This window comes from Rosa rugosa, chromosome 7, assembly GCF_958449725.1.
Source record: "Rosa rugosa chromosome 7, drRosRugo1.1, whole genome shotgun sequence".
In the NCBI taxonomy this organism is placed as follows: Eukaryota; Viridiplantae; Streptophyta; class Magnoliopsida; order Rosales; family Rosaceae; genus Rosa; species Rosa rugosa.
In genome coordinates, this window is record NC_084826.1 from 24,314,915 (window position 1) to 24,336,349 (window position 21,435).

At 39.7% G+C, this 21,435-nt stretch overlaps 1 protein-coding gene and 1 long non-coding RNA gene across 2 annotated transcripts; one reads left to right on the forward strand and one right to left on the reverse strand.

The window, feature by feature from the left end:
• Positions 1-1,351: 1,351 nt before the first annotated feature.
• On the reverse strand, positions 1,352-8,559 carry LOC133721940 (ammonium transporter 3 member 1-like). The gene is made up of 3 exons (XM_062148715.1): positions 7,788-8,559; positions 4,082-4,367; positions 1,352-2,072 (listed from the first exon to the last, which is right to left on the reverse strand). The coding sequence occupies exons 1-3, from the start codon at positions 8,418-8,420 to the stop codon at positions 1,579-1,581; spliced, it is 1,413 nt and encodes a 470-aa protein (XP_062004699.1). The 5' UTR covers positions 8,421-8,559; the 3' UTR covers positions 1,352-1,578.
• Positions 8,560-13,629: 5,070 nt separating this feature from the next.
• On the forward strand, positions 13,630-14,124 carry LOC133720260 (uncharacterized). Its single transcript, XR_009851786.1, has 2 exons — positions 13,630-13,874; positions 13,952-14,124. It is a non-coding gene; the product is annotated as an uncharacterized LOC133720260 (long non-coding RNA).
• Positions 14,125-21,435: the final 7,311 nt, after the last annotated feature.

Below are 21,435 nucleotides of genomic sequence, written 5' to 3' on the forward strand. Positions count from 1 at the left end.
ATATATACAGATGAATTGGTCCCTGATTACTACCGATGTTTTTGCATATTGTTCTGTCCATTGAGAAGCAAGTTGGTAAGTAACAGAAGACCATATTCAGTGATCGTGTTGTGCAGTTGCAGAGATGGAATCCATGCCAGTAATTGCTGAAGGTAAGCCTTAATCCCTTTTATGATTGTTATGCATATGTTGTGAGCATGTAACTATGGTTTTACAATGTTGATGATCACTTCAAACTTAATCCAAGAAAAAAGCTGAATGTTGTCAACGTTAGCTGCTTTGATATAATTCAATATATCATGAATTCGTAGCTTATGTATTTAATAACGTATTTCATGCTGGGGTTTTCTTCGGTTCGATCAACGGGTGTACATAAAAGATTTCTATACATGCTTTAATCAATCCAAACAAGACCTTAGCAGAAGTTGCAGTCTTGATTCCTTCTACAATTGACAAAATTTTAACCTTTCTTCATAGCAGAAGCTTTAATTTCTGTACACCTCAAAACTTTCATAAATTCAGCATTTAAATTGAGTTAACCTTTGTACAAAATAGAGGAAACTTTGGTATTCTTTGTCTCCTTTCTTTGATTCTTTAAATTTTTTTTTACATTGTGTTTTATTTACAGTAAACTTCACTTGCAGCTAATACCACTCTTTTGACTTTCCAGCGTAACTGTATGACGAACTATTCAAATGCTCCTAAGCTGAAATGTTTCAATTGATAACTGCAAAATGACCAAGCAAGCATCGATTTCAAATTAGTTGTAACGGAATTACAATTTTCTTTCTCTGTATTTTCATGTACAACGAATTACACAACTACTTGATACCATCACATATGTATATCACTACAGAAAAACACTAGAAAAACAACTACAGAAACGCTGGAACAAATTTCAAGTGCTTTTGCAACAATTAAGCCGCCTACATTACAATGAGCTGTTCATATGATTACACTAGAACAAATTTGAAGTGCTTTTGCAACAGTTAAACCACCTACATTACTCTGGAACAAATATTTTTCGTAACCTTCTTCTCAAATAAGTTGAAGATGACAGACAAACCAAGCCCAGCGAGCTATATTATTCATTTCTACATTTTGAGTCATTTATCAGGAATTGAACAACTGTAACTCCTGCAGCAACGCGCGGGCAACATTTGCTAGTATAATCTAAAACATCTATACATTTGAGGAAGAGTCAAGATATATCTCCAGGTTCATATGAGCATTGGCTGTATGGTAAATTAGGGGTCCCGTAAATTAGACGCGAATTTAGGATTTAAGGCTCTTGGAGTTTGGGCATGCAGTATGGTTTATATGTCAACCAATCGTTCATGAAATATGCCATTGAGCATTTCGATGTGATAGGAAATAATCATTCGCATCATCGATAAGCCAAATGCAAACCCAAATAGCAATATACATACAAATGAGGACATGTAATTGTTTCAGTGACAATACACGTACAACTGTAACCGATAAAATTCACAATGATATTTTGGTAGGAGGGTAGCTTAGACAGCCCGAGTGGCGCCACTGGATGCAAACTTACCATTTTCCGAGTAATGACCCAGCCTAACTGGGAGGCTCAGCTCCATGTCCGTTATTATTAATAATAGTAGAAGAATGATTGTACAGCTCCCCATCACCCCACAAAGCGTAGGCCTCTTCCCCATGCACTGCGTCATCTCCAATCAACAACTGCTCCTCCGGCATGCGTAGAGGAACCACAAACCGAATTGCCACACAAATGATTGAGGTCACCACGATGTTCCATCCGATGATGAACAGGGCGGCTACGATTTGTTTGAACACTTGGATGCCCCCGTAGGCTACCCCGCGAGAGTTCGTGACTGGCAAGGGGAGTAGCTTACATAGTTGGGGCTCGGCAAAGATGCCGGTCAATATGCCGCCTAGGAATCCGGCCACTGCGTGGGTATGGACGACGCCGAGGGTGTCGTCAACTGCGGTTAAGAGTCTCCACCTTTTGTCTACGATCATCATGGTGAACCATGGCACGCTGCCAGCCAATACTCCCATCACTATTGCTGCCCATCCTTGAACAAGACCTAATTCATTCACGAAATTACACAACACACGTACCATCAGTCTATGCAATTATACATAGTTAGATATTATAAAATGGATTGTGCTACAGACCACTAGCTTCTTGCATTACTCGTTTAAGTTTATAGTGTTTTTCACTTTACACTTTCTTTTAATTAAAATAGAATATTAGTCGATATACATTACACTTTATATTGAAAAATCTTGATGAGTTTCATAGTCAAAGTACATCCACATATCACATGGACGAACATGTACGTTAACTCTAATAACGTACAAACATAGATTGATCAGAATTTTTTTCTAATGGACACCCAGATCCTATCAATTATATATTAAGAGCAAAAATAGGAGAAGTGTAGACAAATTAATTAGTGTAGACAAATTAATTAATGGAAAGAGACCCAAAAATATTTTTCCTTTCTTCTTTTCTACATAATATAACATTTGAAAAGGGACGCGTTTTGCCGTCGTCGGACAGGTCTCTGTCGGCCCATGTGGGTCTGGAGTGAGTGCCGGGTTCCTCGATCGGCATCTTGTTTGAATCGGGGAGATTGTGGTGACATTTTGTGAGGCGAGGAAGGGGGAGATCGAGGCGGCGGCCGGAGTGTGGTTTGTCCTTTGCTGGCTTGGTCAGCGGTTTGGCTTGGCGGTGCGAGGTTGGAGACTGCTAGGTGGTACTATGTTCGGATCAAATCAATCCGATCTGGATGGGGTCTCTTCGATCTGATCTGGGGGCGGAGTTGTGGTGCAGGGGCGGCGCGTTTCCAGGGCGTGGCAAGGATGGCGACATAATGGTGGGTGGTGCTGTGGTAATGACAACACAGTTCTGATCTACTTGGATCTGTCAGATCTGGATTGGCTCTATTTGATCTGTCCTGTGTTCGATCTGGGATGGCGACATGATGGTGGGTGGTGCTTGTTGGCCCAAAAAGGACAATGGAGGACAGGAGAAATGGCCGGTGATCGGAGTAGGGGAGACAGAGATGCAGTTGGGCTGGGTTTTGTTGTTAGGCCCTTGTTGGTGGGCCAGTTTTCCTAGCTAGAGTTTTAGAGTCTGGTTTTTTGTTTGGTTTTGTCGGTAATAAGTTCCTACCAAGGTTTGGTTAGGACGCACTACAGGTTGTGACAGAGACAATCTTCCTTTTGGTCGTCTAGTGGGTCGTTCCTGTTCTGGAGTTGGGTCAGCAACGGTGGCAAAAATGTCTGACTGTGGCATAGACAATCATCCTTGGCCTTCTAGTGGGTCGTTCCTGTCTGGTTTCGTGTCAGTAGGCGATGGCGATTTGGAGCAGTAGTGGATTGACAGTGTTGAGTTTACTTTAGTCCCAGGTCTGACGGTCCAACTATTCAATTTGGTCGGGTTTGAAGTCACAACGAATGTAGGCTTGGTCGATCGAAGGCAGGCCGGGTGGACTCTGGTTGGCGAGTTAGTGTGGACAAAGTTAGTGTCAAAGAGTCACTGCTTCTGCGCCTATTGTCTTTGTCATTTAGTTGTTGTGCAAGTGTTCTTTTAGTCGAAGCCTCTTTGGCTCCTTCAGTCAGTGTCTTGATAGAGTTTCAGTGTGAAGTCTAGTGGTCATTTCTGTGTTTGAGATGTTGTCCAAAATCATTGTAATCAGTTCATTATTAATGAAGTTTCTTCTTGATAAAAAAAAAATTATAAATTTGTTAGTCTCAATGATTGACTATGCTTAACTTAAGGTTTGTGTTCACAACTTCACGTATCTTTCAGTGACTTGACTCCATGTCAGGGTCTAAGATTCTCAAGGAGATTGAAAATGCAACTTGAGCCCACATAACGTGATATATAAACCAAACAACCCAGCCGGTAAATAATAATGTAGAAATATTTAGTATATTCGATGAACTGTTATTTGATACGAACCGATTGTTTATGTTGCTCATAAACTTCGAGTTAACTCCTGAATTCACATTATAACGAGTCTCTACGCTAAAGCCAACCCTAAATTCATAATGGAGGATAAAAGTAAAAGAGCTAATTAAGTACCTGCAGCGGGAGTAATGACGACGAGGCCGGTAATCATTCCCTGGACTGCTCCGATGACGGAGGGCTTGTTGAAGAAGATGACATCGAGCGCCGTCCACACCAAGAGACTCGTGGCGGCGCAGATGTTAGTGTTGAGGACAGCCATGGAGGCGGTTATGTTGGCCGCATACGGATCTCCGCCGTTGAAACCGGCCCATCCCATCCACAGCAACCCTGCTCCCACCAAAGTCAGCAGCACGTTGTTTGGTGGGAATCTCTCCCTGTCCATCTGCACCCTAGGTCCTACCTGAAACTCGATCAACGTCAGCATATCATTAAATTATATTCAGATTTCGTTTTATATATTTGTTTAATTTTGAGTTCAAATTCATACTAAAATCATTCTCAGCTGATAAAAAAAAAAAATTTAGACTTGTAGCCATGAGACTGAGTGACTGACCTCAACGAACTAAAGACAACGAGGCTTTGTCCCACACAATATCATATTTAAAGTTTGTCCAATTTTATTAGATTGATAAATAAATATCCATTCATGCACTGAACCAAACCCAAAATAATTTCGTTTTCTGTTATTATTAATGGCAAACCCGAGGATTATTTTTGCCCTACTAGGGGTGTAAGGCAGGGTGATCCTCTTTCCCCATATATCTTTATTCTTTACATGGAACCCCTAATCAGGCATCTAAACAGACTGTCTGGCTGTCTGCCGAGTCTAACTCTCATGTTGGGATCCTTTCCTCTCCTCATGGGCTTAAGATCTCTAACCTTATATTTGCAGATGACTGCCTTATTTTTTGTAGAGCTTCTAGTAAGGCTGCTAGAAACGTTTTGAAAATTCTAAATGATTTTTCCTCTGTTTCGGGACAAAAAATCAATTTTCAGAAATCCTCTCTGTACTTCTCGCCTAAAGTTCTCTCTGGAACAAAACATGACATTGTTTATATCCTAAATATTCAGCACAAAAGTACTATTGGCAAGTATCTCGGTGTCCATAATATCATCTTTTGGAAAGATCCAATTAATGCTAAAGAATTGCTTTTGAAAATCTCCAACAAGCTTGCAGGTTGGAAAAAAGGGTCCCTTTCAAGAGCAGGGAGGCTCACCCTCATTCAAGCTAACCTTTCAGGTATGCCTAATCACATAATGTCGTGCTTTAAATGCCCTTCGAAATTAACAAATGCAATTGATAAAGTTTCTAGAAATTTCTTCTGGGGTTCCAACTCTAGTTTTAACCCTGTTGCTTGGCACCAAGCTTGCACTCCAAAAAGTATGGGAGGTTTAGGCATTAGACCTTCTGCTCATTTCAATAATGTGGCTATTGCCAAACTTGGCTGGAAAGTTCTCACCCAGCCGAGTAACTGGTGGGTTAAGATTGTTACTAAAAAATATCTTAAAAATAGATCCTTTTTCCAAGCTAAGAAAGGGCAAAACTGCTCCCTAGCTTGGAAAGGCATCTTAGATAGTAGAGACATCATTCTCAATGGAATGAGATGGATTATTGGTAATGGTCAAACTGTTAATTTTTGGACTTTTAACTGAATTTTCCCCTTTCCTCTAGCTAACCTTCTTGATGAAAATCAGACTGCTTCTATTCATTGGAATGAAAGAGTTAGCGATTATATTTTGAACAATAAGTGGAATAGAGATAAATTGTTGACTCATTTACATACGGATGTTGTGGATCAAATTTGTGCAATGCCTATTCCTATATATCCCCATGAAGATGCTTTTATCTGGGGACCCTCGCCAAATGGTGCGTTTACTATTAAATCTGCCACATGGTTACAAAATGCAAATGCAGAGAGCCATGTTCAATCTCCTTTGCTTAAGAAACTCTGGCAATTGAATGTACCTCCTAAGGTGAACGTCTTTGGTTGGCTTCTCTTACGAGGTAGACTTAAAACCAGAAGCAGATTGCACAGGTTTGGCCTCATTCACTCTAATTTGTGTCCGTTATGCAATGCTAGTGAAGAAACTATTGACCATTTATTATGTCATTGCTCTATGTCAAGATCTGTTTGGAACCTTGCCAATTGCACTGTTTTGCTTAATGCAAATAGCCTGCACCAGAAATTAACTGAGTTATTTATTAATGCTCCTTATGATGCCAATCTCTTTGCTAAGATCATTTCTCTTTGCTATCACATTTGGAAAGCAAGAAATAACAATGTTTTCAGGAATGACGCTTTCTCCTCCCCTGCTATAGTGGCCATTGCAGCTTCCACTTCTCAAGATTTCCTTATTCATAATCCTCCTGTAAGGCGTCCTCCAGATCAGCGGGAGCACATCAAATGGAATCCTCCTTCTCCAGACCATGTTAAAATCAACTTTGATGGTTCAGTCATCCAACAAAACAACAATGCAGCTATTGGCTTTGTCATCAGAGACAGCTTTGGATGTCCTGTTATTGCTTGTGCTAAATGAATTGGGAAAGCTAATGTCCCTCTGACTGAAGCAGTTGCTCTCTGGGAAAGCCTCCTAAAAGCTCAAGAGCTTAACTACACCAACATGTTGATTGAAGGGGATTCCCAATTGGTCATTCACTGTGTTATTGGGAAGACCAACACTCCTTGGCATCTACAGTCTATCATCCAGGACATCAAACAGCTAGCTTCCAACTTCAATTCAGTTGTTTTCACCCACACTTTATGGGAAGCTAATTTTGTGGCAAATGCCCTTGCCTCCATAGGCCATGGATCGGACGAGTCACTTTCCCTCGAGTGTTAATTCAGCTATTAGCTTTGATCTGTTTGGGGCTGGCTGCTCTAGAGGAGCCTCCCTTTAGCTTGTTTTGTTAGTCTTTTCGTATCCAAAAAAAAAAATCCCAAAATAATTACATTTCCCCATCGTCAACCTAGGAAAGTTAATCTAGATTCAATCTCTTGGTATAAAGCTTTTCATTAATCTCAATAATAAAGATTGGTAATTTAACACATACATGCCAAACTGTTTAGGTAAGAGAATATTCATGCATATATTAGGTTTAGGAGAATTCTTCTTCCAATTGTTTTAACTGGAGTATTCTTCTCTTGGATTTTAATTAGTTGGTACATATGCTAACTGCTAAAGGAAGCAAGATATATGCCCAGTTGGTTTAAACAACAGCGACATGCTTACAAATAAATCTTAATACATTTCTTCTTAGAAAAATGGATATGTCAAATTCTATATTATTGAGATAAAACGATCTCGAAAAGATAATATGGCTAAAATTCAAATATTTTGAAAGAGAGTATATGACCTAACTGGCATTATGTGTTTTAGTCTTTACAATGAAAGACTAGTGGTAAAGACATGTCTGTCTTACATAACAAGAAATTATAAAAGTCATCGGCTCACTGCCAAAATCAAATGCAATGGACCCATTGGTATTGTTGTAAACAGAATCTTATAAAACGATCTCGAAAAGATAATATGGCTAAAATTCAAATATTTTGAAAGAGAGTGTATGACCTAACTGGCATTATGTGTTTTTGTCTTTACAATGAAAGACGCTAGAGGTAAAAGACATGTCTGTCTTTACATAACAAGAAATTATAAAAGTCACCCAATGTCAAAATTAAATTAATGCAATGGACCCATAGGTCTTGTTGTAAACAGAATCTTATAAAATCGTTTTGATGCCAAATTACTCCATCATTTAATATCTTCAGAGAGAAACAAAAAAGAAAAAAAAAAACAAAAACTAGCATGAATGTTAACGTACCCAGTAAGCAGTGATGACACCAGCAGTTCCTGAAGAAAGATGAATGACGTACCCGCCGGCGTAGTCCATAACTCCCCAATGAAATAAAAACCCTCCGCCCCACATGCTAAACGCACCGACGGTGTACGAGAAGGTCAGCCACAGAGGCACGAACATCATCCACGCCTTGAAGTTCATTCTCCCCAGCACCGACCCTGCCAACAGTATCGGTGTTATGGCCGCAAACATGCAGTGAAAGTACACCATGCTCGCCATAGGGTACCACGGCGGGGCCAGGGGAGTCTCGATACTGCCGTCGGCGTGGTAGTGTGTGGAGGCGGGGATGGCAGCCTGCTTGAGCAGAAACTTCTGCCCTAAAGCAGGCCCGGCCTTGCCCCAAAACGGCAGCAGCTTCTCCCCGAACGACATCTTGTAGGCCCACGTCACCCAGCAGATCACGACGGCGGCGAAGGCGTAGAGGGCCATGAAGGCGGAGTTTACCGCCCACTTCTTCTTCACTATGCTCCCGTAGAGGATAACGAGCCCCGGCACGCTCTGGAGACCCACCAGCGTGGCGGAGGTCATCTGCCATGCGTTGTCACCTTTGTTCAGCCAGTCCGGGTTCGCTCCGCCAGTTGCCTCGTACGCCGCCATCTGATATATTCTCGAGTTTCAAATCCTGGTTCTGCTACTGAACGCGAAAACTAACGGTAGAAGTAAAGGGAAGATAAGAGGTGTTATATATGTGAAAATGGTAGGTGGAGGACTGGAGATGAGGGTCAATGGAGGATTGATTAGTATTTGGAGCTAGGATGTGTGATCATAGGGATTAAAACGTGGCAATTGGAATAAAATTAAGACATGGAGAGTGGCTTTTGTCGTCGTATTAACGGGTGCATGTGATTGGCTAAATGGAATATGACGAGGACAAATGGAGTTTGAGTTAGCGGAGATGCAAAATGGCTATATTAATTAATATTCCGTACTCCTGATTCCAGGGCGTGAATCTTTCCTCAGGTTTAGTTGTACTTTTGTAGAAGAAGAGGAAGAAGAATGTGATCGTGGTTGAGGGATTCATAAGCTGACAGCTGAATACTCATTATTAATTTTATATTAGTATTGGCTGAAAGAGAGATGTCGGGGGATCGGAGGTCTGACCAACACGCGCAGAAGGAACCAAACTTGCCTGCCACGTTCTTGTGTCATGCATTACGTATAGATCAAGCATCATGTTAGACCACTGTATAATGTTCAAGAGCCTTTCATTATCAACTGTCTGATGACATCTAAAACAGTTTCCTGTAATTGAGTTTTTTTTTTCTTGGTGGTCATTGTTAGAGTTAGTCCATTCAGTAATTTCTTTGTTACTGTATGTGGTAATCACTTGTTGATTATGCTGGTTTAGTTGTTATTTATGCCACGTGTAATCATCGATCTACAGCTCATCCTTAGGCCACCTCCAACCCACTTGGACAAAGTGCTAAAAGGGTAATTTTTAGCCCAATTCAACTCCAACCCAACAAGCTAAGGGCCAAAGTGCTAAATATTAGGGCTATAGGTGAGTTTAAAGGGCTATTTTTAGCCCCAATGATGCCCATTTGTCCCTTTAAAAAAATTGGATCAGAATGCTGTGGCCCACGTCTGGGAGTAGAATCTGACAAAAGCATGACGTTAGCAACGACTAGTTGTTGACGTCAGCTAGCCGTCGGTTTTTTTTTTTAAATAGCCGTTGGTTTTGTTTTGTTTTGTTTTTTTTATTTTTTATTTTTTTTTATAGACGTTGGTTTGGTTTAAAAAAAAAAAAAAAAAAAAAAAAAAAAAAAAAAAAAAAAACTTTTACACTATAAATACAAGGGAAAATTTCGCAAACAGTACACCAAGTAAATGCCACTAATAATTCTTATACACAAAGTTTCAAACCAAACATTTCGGTACACGAAATCTGAAACTTGACCCACTATCAGTACACGACGTCAATTTTTGACACCAAAATGTCCATTATGCCCTCAGTTCTTTTTTTTTTTAATAATTTTTTTTTTCTTCTCTTCTTCTCCGCGTCTTTTTCTTTCCGGTTTCTCTCTTCTGTTTTTTTTTTTTCTTTTCTTCCTCTCTTCTTCTTCGCGATTTCTGGTTCTCTGCTCTGTTCTTCTGCGTAGCAGGTGGGCTGGAAGGGAGGAGGCCGGAAGGAGGATCTGGAGGTCTGGCCGGTGAGGTGTGGTCGGTCTGGACGGTGAGATGAGACCGGTGAGGTGAGGCCCGTGGGTTTGGCCGGCGGTAGTGCTGGGATGCAGGAGCCGTGCGCTGCAGGTGGGATCTGCGCAGGCGGGTGAGCAGACGCCGGCTGCAAGGATGCTGGGGCTGCTGCAGTACGTCGAAGGCGTGCTGCTGGTGGCTGGAGGCCTCGCAGACGGGGCTGGGCACTGTGGTGCTTGGCCGGCCTACGGAGATTTTTTTTTTTTTTTTATTGGTGGCGGCAGAAAAAGAAGGAAGAAGGAAGAAGGAAGAAGGAAGAAGAAAGAAGAAAGAGATAAAACCGAACGAAAAAAAATAACAAAAAAAAAATTATTAAAAAAAAAAAAACTGAGGGCATAATTGACATTTTGGTGTCAAAAATTGACGTCGTGTATTGATAGTGGGTCGAGTTTCAGATTTCGTGTACCGAAATGTTTGGTTTGAAACTTTGTGTATAAGAATTATTAGTGGCCTTTACTTGGTGTACTGTTCGCAAAATTTTCCCTAAATACAAATGACTTCAACCTTCCTTCTACTTCCTCATATATATCTCTCTATTCTAAATCTTTCATTTTCTCCCTATTCTTAATCACTCATTTATTTTACTTTTATCGAAAATGGCTAGTTCGTCGAAAAGAAGTGTGAATTGGTCACCGTTGGAAGATGAAACACTCACCGTTGCTTTCGTGAAAGTATCCCAAAATTCCGTCAATGGTACAAGTCAATCGGAAGATGGTCTTTGGGTTCAAGTCCAACAAAAATTCATGGAGATCCAAGATACTATTTTGGTACAAAGGACGTGGGAGAGTTGCAAATCTCGGTGGCAAAGACACATTTTTCCTCAAATGAACAAATGGCACTCTTGCATCAAACGTGCCGAGAGGAGGAACCAAAGTGGAGGCAATCTTCAAGATCAAGTGAGAATTTTTTCAAAGAAAAATTTATTTTAAAATACAATGTGATTTTTTAAATTTTGTATCATATTGTTATGTAGATTATATTTAATTGTGCTCATAATTTACAACATACATTTTATAGCAACGCCAAGCTGAAGATTATTTTCGGGACGACAATAGAGTAAAAAAATTTAATTTTCTCAATTGTTACAAATTGGCCAAAGAATGTAATTGGGCGACTTTTGAAGATACACCACAAGTTATTTACAACACACCAACATCACAACAAAATGGGTGCGGCTATTGCCACCCTACAATTTCCTTTGTTCACCCTACTTTCTCTTCTCACCCTATATTTATTTTTTTAATTTCTAGTTTACTTTGTTTACCCATTTACAGTACCCAAAATACCATTTTTCAAGCCACCCTACTAATTGCTTTGTTCACCCTACTTTCTTTTCTCACCCTACATTTATTTTTTAAATTTCAAGTTTAATTTGTTCACCTACTTTCTTTTCTCACCCTACATATATTTTTTAAATTTCAAATTTACTTTGTTCATCCATTTGCAATACTCAAAATATATTTTCCTTTTCCAATATAGGGTTTAACTCGAATTCTTTTTCTATTTGGCTTCACCCTTTTCGAACATAAAATTTGCAATGTGATAGGAGCATAATTATGCGATATTAATTGCGTTAATCTCTATACTTTCTTTGTTAGTTTAGTGTATTTTCTCGTTATTTACGTTGTTTATTTGTTTTATAGGTATTTTGGAGCAAAGAAGGAGAAAAGAAGTAAAAGAGGGATTGAAAGGCAAAATCGACAAATCTGCCTGTGCAGATCAGTCAACTTCGACAGATCACTGAGACCAGCTCACAATGATCCAGATGATGATCTTTATATTGATGGAAAGCCTCAGATTTCTAGTTTACAAATATTTTTACGGCTCATCAATATCATTTTTCTAGAAGAAGTTATGGCCGATTTAGTACAAGAAGGTCAGGCTGCGCGTGAATCTGAGGTTGGACGGGAATTTATGTTTCGAGGCCCAAATCACACCGAGAAGCCCGAGGACGAGTTTGTGCTTCATATTTCAGCTTAATATAGACAAATGGCATGATGTGAATGGTTGGAATGAGTCATCAAGTTCAAGAGCCAATAGGAAAACTCCACCTAAGTACGTGAACCCTAATTCTTTTAGGTTTTGGATTTCCTGCACAACAAGAAAGATAAAGGCAACCTCTAAGCATATAAAAGGAGATGATTCTGCAGCAGCTCTCTCTCTCTCTCTTCCTCCCCTTCTTTAGTTAGTTTTGTTTCGTCTATGTTTAACTAGTTTTTATTAGTTAGGGGGCTACTTGAAGCCCCTAGACATGAACTACAAGATGATTTGACATTTGATGTTATTTTCTTTTAATTCAAGATGAGACTTTTGCTTACTACTTTTCCATTGATGAATTCTTGCTTGTATGCTTTGAGTGCACGCTTAGTATGCATGTTAGGATTCTACCGCTTTGATTGTTTGATGCCTCTGTCAATAGTTGGACTCCTCAAACCTTCTAGAGAAGCAATTGTTAGTTTTCACTATCAAGTAAACTAAGTCCTAGGTTTAGCAAGGCGCTAATTTTATTGCGATGCCTAGTGATGTCTCAAACTCTTTTAGACCTTAATGATCTCTGCATGTGTGAGCCCCCGAAAATTTTTGTTTAATTTTTGAAGGCAATATTTCGCCAATAAGGTTTTCGCAAGGTGATTTAAGTGAAGGAATTGATTTTTGGAAATTATTTTGGTATCAAGATCACAATTTGGGCCTCATAATTTAAGTTTGGGCCAGAGTCCTTCGTTTTGGGCCCAGAGGGTTACAGAAGTTTAGTGAGGCGACAGTTTGTTGAATTTTTGAAGACGATAAATTGAGTTGTAACAAAGTTTTGGATTTTGGATTTTTACGAAATCGAGTTTTGGGCCGAGGACGAAGTCAAGGAGTAACTTAGGAAGTTCCGACGAAAAACAAATAAAGGAAAATGTTACGAGCCCAAAACCGAAAGCAATCAGCTAAGAGAGTCTCGTAATTCGTCTCAAGGGTAAATTCGGTATTTCGCGCACATTAGTATAAATAGGAAATTGAGAAAAACCTAGCCTCATTTTTCCTCATCTCTCCCTCTCGGCCGCATCCTCTCTCTCTCTTTCTCCCCCGACCTCTCGCACTACCTCTCTCTTCTTCCTCTGCAACCGCCGGAAATGCCCATCTCCGGCCACCACCTCTTGTCACCACCACCACCAATCAACTTAGCACCAAAATCTGACCCAAGCCCGAGCCTCATCACCCACATGCACTGCCTCCGGCCTCCAAACCGAGACACCACTGCCTTCCTTAATCCTCCGATTTCCAGTCGCCGATTCACGCCACCAATGCCAGAAATTGAAGCACCAAGCCCTAGAGAGCAAAACCCGAACCATAGCCTCAAATTCCGACCACCGGAAAATGCCATGCAAGCTCGCCGGAACTCGAGGTTCTGCATGTCTCCATTCTCCGATCTCCAGCTCGAATCGAGCTTCAACACTTCCATAAACGGAGTCGGAGCTACACTATCCTTTGAAACCCAAGCTCCCGACCTCCGACTCCGACCAGAGCCGCCTGACGCGCTACACGCGCCGCCGCTGGCGCATCGACCACCGTAGCTCCGCCACTCATGAACGCCGGATCTTCGTACGTTCCCGATTAGGTAATTGTCGTACCCTCCTTTAGTTGAAACATTCAATTTCAGTTTGGATGGAGAAATCCCTAACCCACTGTCACTTAATTTCGAAATGAGGTTCTTGGATTTTTGCAAATTGGAGTTTCAGAGAAGATTAGCTACTGGGGTAGCTTTGGTTGAAACCAGAAATAATGGAGACTTGAGGTTTGAGGAATCTGCGTTTTTGAAGATGTTGGAGAAGAGAGAAATTATTGGTTCAGTCCAATTGATATCGGAGATTGGTAAGGATTCTCAAACTCGGTTTCTGGTTATGAAGATTGGTTGGGGGTTGTCTATTAACTTGTGTTTTGCTTGCTAGGAATCTGAATGGTTGACAGTGGTGGAATGCAGATACGTTGGATTAGCTTCTAATTTGGAAAAGAAGAATTGGTAAGGGTCTGGGTATCTTGAACATGTATTGTTGTGATCTGATTGTATTAAGTTGAAGTTGTGGTTTGATTGAATAAGCGAAATGAACTTTGGTTTGCAATACTTAAATGGTTAGTGCTTCAGAGAGTTGTCGGTTTCGTTAGAAAGTTGACGTAATAATGAATTGAGTATGAATTGGCTTATGTATTGAGAAGGTTGGCTTTGTTAAATTAAAGAAGTGAATCTGTTGTAAATTTTGGAAGTGTAGTAATGGGTAACTCGGTGGGCTCTTTCAAAGAAATGTTGATATGAAAAAAAAAAAAAAAGATATGGATACTGCCATATCGAGGCAGAAATGGGTATCAATAGGGGACCTTATGCCATTAAGTTAAAAGAAGGATTTTCCATTAAAGTTAATGAAATAGTAACAGTTAAAGTACTTTCTTAGTTACCATATCCCGGAATGAACATAATAAGCAAAGACATTCGGGAATGGTAAATTATCCTTTGTTTTTCTTGTCGAACGAATACTAAACAAGGAAAGGTCAAATGAGTTGAGCCGAGCTATGTTTAATAGACACAAGTGTTAAGTTTGATCACCATATCCGAAATGATTCAAATGCTATGCCATTTGGATTGTTTCGGAATGGGTAAAGATTTTATCTATAAAAGGATAATCCGATGGACTTTAAGGAAAATTAAATAAATTTTTTGGTTGCTCGGTTAGTTGAGTTATAATAACGTCGAGTTACTCATTGGTTAATTTTATTATAAAGGGGCTTGTGCGTGTGCCTTTGGAACCAGACGAAGAATCGAAAGTCAAAAAGGAAGCTAATTGTGGACGAGCACTCCATATCCAGGTAGGGTGAGCTGTCCCTTCCTTGTTAGAGGCTTTTCAGTATATGTGGAATGTTATACTAAGATAGTATGTTGCCTGCAAGAACGTTTTTGGTTGTTCATTAGTCGATGCCTCGTGATACATGTGTTTTCAGAACTGATAATTGCAAATTGTGAAAACCGAGGCTAGACTTGCATGTTGAGATACTGTACCCTTGTATGTGTGTACTTGTGACCTGAAAGTGAATGGGACCTAGACGCGTTGATTCCTAGGGATCCCACGGTGTCGATAACCGTGAACCTCCGGAGGGGGCTGTGCTCCTATGTTTGTCAAGGAAAGGTAAATACAGACAGTGAACCAGTCATAGGAGACTCAGAGCCGGGAAATGGACACTTTCGCTACTTGTAGTCACAAAGACTACAGAGTAGTTGGCTGGTTCTCGTACTCAGGACGAACCAGGTCGGTCACTGATTTATTTTACTTTAGCCGGCAGGTAAGTATCTCGGAGCTCCAAGTGTGTGAAGCATACTGCACATGTTTTATGAAAGAAAACAAATGTTTGTGGTTGCCACTTTTCTTAAAGCATTTTTCGATAAACGTGCACAATATTATGTAGTAAATATTTTCAAGTATATTATTTTTCAAACCTAGCATGGTTGGGTCGACCCCTACTGGGCATGCGAGGACGAAAGCTCACCCCTACTATAGTGTGCAGGTTTCGAGCATGTGGTCGGGAAGCGTACAGGGGAGGCACATGGCACGGCTTGGCGCATTTCTCTTTAGTTTTATCAAAAGAAGGTTTTGGTCCTTAATCGGATTTTGTAGTAGCTTGTTTATTTACTTTTTATTTATTCCCTACTCGTTTACAAAAATTCCGGGAGACCCGTAACCCTGGGGCGCGTCTCCCATACTTGTAGTTACTTAGTGATCTGTTTTATTTTCCAAATTGGGCTCCGATTGCAAGCCCAAAACTCTTAGCCCATTTCGAATTCCGCTTTTGAAAATGTGTTGTTAGGTTGCTAGAATGATTTGTCCAAGAAAGTGTTTTGTAAACCAACAACCTAAACTCAAAAGGCCTTGCGGTTTCGGGTTGATGAGCTATCGAGATGCCATTCGTGACATGTCGATTCCTCATTGGCTCGGAGTCGCGGCGCTGTGGGACCCCCTCTCGGGTCACCACAGCATGTTTAATCTAATAAGCGTACCTTTAGGTTGCATTGCTTGGGAATAGTCTAGGTGTAGAGCACTTCCTGCCTAGCGTACGAAGTAAGAAAGGGTAATAGGTTGTGTTCAAGCGTACCGAGCCAACCTGAGCATCTTCATCTAGATTAATTGAATTAGGATTGAACAAATTATCTTGTGTGTGATTGTCCGGGGTGGATGCATCTTCCCTAACTATCTTTATCATATTGTTTTCAAACCATCTTAAAATCTGTTTTCGTTACTTTCTGTCCTCTATATTTTTGTAATTAATTTATATAGTAAACGATATCCGAATAATACCAAATTTTGTGTGCAAGACGCTCTGTGTGTCTAGTATATCTCTGTAAATTTTCGTAATTTTCTGAGTAGTTTAGATTAGGTTTTTAAGTGGTCACTTTTGTGACATTGTTTTGAGTAGTTATAACCTTAGTCCTCTGCGGGAAAGACCCTTGTTTACCCTTGCTACAATTGACAATCTTAAGTGTGAATAAGGAAAATCAATAGCTTATAAATTTAGCTATCAATTTTTGGCGCCGTGTCGCCGGGGACTATTGTGTTGTAATTACTTGTGTTCTTGTTTTTTGTTTTTGATTGTTTTTGTATATTACTAACTTGGTTTTTGTTTTCTTTGTTTAAGATGTGGCATCGAGCTTATGAAGTGTGTTCAATATGCTCCATGGTTGGGCATTCAACGGAGACATGTCCAAACATGCAATATCAACGTCACTTTGATCAAAGTAGCATGTTTGGAGGATATCAAGCAAACCAAGGGCATTGGAATGATCATTATGCACCTGCATACAATCCGGCATGGGAATATCCTCCACACTCTGAGTGGAATGGCTACTCAAATGTCCAACAAGGATCCTTTAATGATTTTGAAGCTTCTTCATTATCATACCATGATTATCAATCGCCAAAACCTCAAGGTGAATCTCTTGAAGAATTAGTTGCTTCTATGACTAAAAACGTTTCTTCCTTTTCGCAGATTGTGGATTCTTGTATCCAAGACATGAAAACTTATGAGGAAAACATGGAAATTTATGACCAAAGTTTTAATGAATCTGTTGAGAATATTGGGCAACATGTGGAGACAATTTTGGCATGCTTGAATCAAGAGTCAAAGGAGCAAGAACTAAGTCAAGAGTTATCCACAAATGAGGATGATGATTGGCCGGTAGTTGATGAGATTTTGGAGACCATGGTACTGCAAGAGCACCCTCCTACACCTATGATAACTCTATGGGAGCCCCCTACAACTACAACATTGGTTCAACCTCATGATGCACCACTTGAATCAATATTTGATGAGAATGAAGGCTTGGATTTGGATGAGCCCCATGAAGAGAAACTCAAGGCTGCGACTTGTGAGGATTATGTAGTAAGTGTTGTCAATTTTAATTTAGTACTCGCAAGTGCACGAATCAATTGTAGAATAGCGGTGCAAGCACGAGGTCATTCCCTCAAGGACTGATTGAAACAATTTTGCTAAGACAAGTGTGCTATACTTAAGTGAAACAAACTGATTTTTATATGATTGAGTTGTAAACAAAAAATTAAAGAAAGAAAAACTGAAAGTAAAGACAAGAATGAGTAATGAGATTTCTTAAAGTTTAAGAACAGATTATGAAGATGCTAAAGCATTGAATCCACCACCTAATACTTCTATCCGATTCTCTAGTTGATAACAATTGAATTCCCTAGATATCATGCTAAAGATTTCCGTACATAAGCCTTATTGATCCCAGACATATGCCAAAGTTCTTCTAACCTATGAATTCCAACTTATTGATCCTGTATAGAACTCAAGTAGCCAAACTATAATTTACTCCACTTAATGATCAGGTTCAAGCAAACATGTTCAACTCCATTAAGCACAAAAGAACTAGGAAATCATGCAAAAAAGAATATCGACTATGATCAAGCACTTGTATCCTTAATTCACAACTCTTTAATCACAAGATTGAATTATCTTTCGGCACCCTAGAAAACATCTACTCATTGATCAAGCATCATGTTCTCCAACCAAATAACCAATAAACAAAACCTAGGTCTTATTGATCCCGAGCAAAGATTTTGAATAAAAGTTCTATTGAAAAGGTGATTAAGAGTTTAACATAGAAATCCAGAAATTCAATAGCAACCAACTAAACAAATAGAATAGTCATACTAGGGGCTTCATCTCAGCCCTAGCTTAGAAGTTTAGCAATCCATAACTATGAAAAGCATGACTAGAATCAAAGGAATCATGAAACAGACAATGGAAGAATTGAGGAACTCGGGTCAGCGATGGTGAGAGCTTCTCTTCTCCTTGTTCTCTGCAGAATATGCTCTCTCTTGTGTCTCTAGGCGTGCTAGGTTTTCTGCCTTGTATGTCTCCCCCAATTCCTACTTGAATTGGGCTTCTTAGGTCTTCTAGTCCAACTTGGAATAGATTTCTTCTCTCCAAAGAAACGCAGGGTTATTAAAGTCAATGCAAGAAATTACTCCAAATATGTCAGACACATTCAGCCTTGTTCCATTCAAGTGCTAAGAACAATGGACTTGGGCACCACAAGTCAGATTCCGAAAATCCGTCAGAATCTGCCTTCTCGAACTAGGTTCGCTAAAATCATCATAACTTGCTCCACAGGAATGCGAATCCTCTTCCGTAAAATTCCTCAGAAAGCTAACATCCGTATCTTTCCAGTGGTATAAGGCTCGCCTGCTAGTTCCTTGTGAGAATGTACAGTTTAATCCTTGAAGTTGACGCAAAATAGAGACAATTCTGGAAGATCAGGATGGCCAGCATCCTTTCAATCCTGCGTTTGATTTTAAGCTCCAAATCTTTCTTTTCTCCAATTTAACCTACAAAACACAAACACAAAGTAAATGACTCAAAAATGATAAGAACTAAGCCTAGAATTAGATATTTAAGGGTATAAAAATATATGAAATTACGAGTTATCAGTAAGGTATACAACTGAGCTTGAAGCCTGTGCATATAGTGATGATGAAGACTCTTTCAATGAGGAACTTCAAATTGAGTTTCATGACAATGCGTTCCACATGCCGGAAGCAATCACAATACATCATGAGGTTCAAAAAAATTACAAGGATGACATAGGTGATTGCTTAGAGAAGGAGACCATCAAAGCTCCTACATTTGGGCCTCTACTTCTAGCACATGGAAGACCACCTGATTCTTCCTTCCCACATTCAAGCTCTCCACATGCTCCTTCCATCCAAGCACCATTTGATTTCTTTGAACATGTGGAGATGGTGATAAATGAATATCCAAACTCCGATAAGGCGATTCTTCTAACCTTGCTTGGTGGATTTAAGAAGCGAAGGAGACAATGGAAGAAGAGAAAGAAAAAGAAGAGCATCAAATCATATCTTTCCATTGCTCCTAAGATACCCAAGTTGCTGTCAAGAGACCATGAAACTTCACTTAAGAGGGTCAAGCATTTGGTGGAACCAAGACCTAAACCTCCTGATTACTCTTGAGGAAGAGTTGCTATGTCAGGCTGACGATGTTAAACCAAGCGCTTCTTGGGAGGCAACCCAATTAATGGAGGAAGAAGATTGCGGCATTTAAAGCTTCTAATAATAAGAGACGCTCTCTTTGTTCCTTTTCTTCTCAATATTTGCTTCATATTTGTTCGTTTTTATGTTTTTGGTTTGTGTGCAGGTCATATAGTTGAGGAAAGTTCGAGGAAAATCACTTTTGAGCAAAACAGTTTTTCTGCCTCGCGGATCAGTTCACTTTGAACGGCTTCCGTTCATAGTTCACTGGGAACTAGAAGACGTGCCATACATGGATCTAACGCCCCAGGAGTCTATTTTTCAATGGTATTGGCAGATCCAAATTCCGAGTTCTAATGAGTCTGTAATCTCCAGTTGAGTACAGAAAGGTCGGGGCAGAAACCAGAAAACTGGGCAGCTGAGCCACATAATTAAAGTGCAAAACAGGGGATACTTCCCGAGGTCTAAATGAGACAATCCTTATATGGATTTGAAGCCCTAGATGTCTACTTCGTTCCTACCAAAGGGTTTCTGAATGTGACCCATGTAGCTTCCGATATTCAGAGTATCTTTGGACCAAGTTTGGCACGGAGCTTACATTCTGGAAGTCGAGGCCTTGTGCCTTGCAGATGGTGTCTAACTTTGGTCTTCTCCAAAGGTCGTGAGCAGTGGAAGGTCTACAAGGGGGAGCTTTTCTATAACCTTTCTTATCTTCCGACTTGCCCTCTTTTGAATTTTCTTTCTCTACGCTTTCCTTGTGCATTGTGCGTTATATTGCCATACATTAAGGACAATGTCTAGTTTAAGTGTGGGGGAGGGAATACAAATTTGTCAATTTGTTTTTGAGTCATTCTTTGTTTTAAAAAATAATAATAATAATAATAATAATAAAATAGAGAGTCTAGTTTTAGGTTTTATTTTTCAATAAGTCTTAGGAGTCTTCCAACTCTATGATGAGCATGAACTTTCGGATTTATATTTTGGTCACAAAAGGATTGCAGGCATGTGTTAGATTCTTGATTTCAAATAATTGTTAATAGATTTTGATGATTATTGTGCTTGATTTATATACATTGATGGTTGGATTAATGTAACACTTGAGAATTGATGGATGCATGCTATGACAGGTTAAACTTGATTTAAACCCTTGTGAGCTTTTGAGCCTGTATATGTGCTATTTCTTTTCTGAGTGCTTAGTATAGAATCATCTTATTTTCTTGACGAGGATTTTGCATGATCTCATCTTTTATTCATCTTGGTTGAGACTCGGATTCGACTTGCATATTTTACAAGGACAAATGCTAGAACTTGCCCAAAGCCTCTTGAAGCGTATGGTTGAATTGCATGATGGATGGGAAGGGATAAAGGCACTAGGATTACCACCATAGCCAAATTAACCTGTGTCCCTTTTATGCACACAAGATGTGCAATCCCCTAGTTAACCCCGTTGAGCCTACATTAAGCCTTTTGTTTCTTCACCACAAATTCCAACCCTAAGCTTAGTATAGATGTATCATTACCCTATCCTAAGGAATTAGTGGAGCAAATATTTTTAGAGATATATTTATGTTCGAGGTACTTTTGTAAGCAAGTGTGGGGGTAAGACTTGTCCATAAAAAATATATATGTATACCGAAAAGAAAACGAAAAAAAAAAATGAAAGAAAAAAGTATACGGCAAAAGCGAAAAAAAAAGGTGTGAATGGATTTTAGTCCCCCTTTTGTGAATAAGGAGTTTATTTTGAATTGAAGACCTGTTCAAGAAAATGTGGTCTTTGTCCTATTTCACAAGTGTTAAAAGAAGGTTTAGAATGAAGCAAAGGCCCAAAAAGATGACATCTGGCCTTAAAAAAATCATTTGCTTCATGTTCGAAGATTGATTACCTT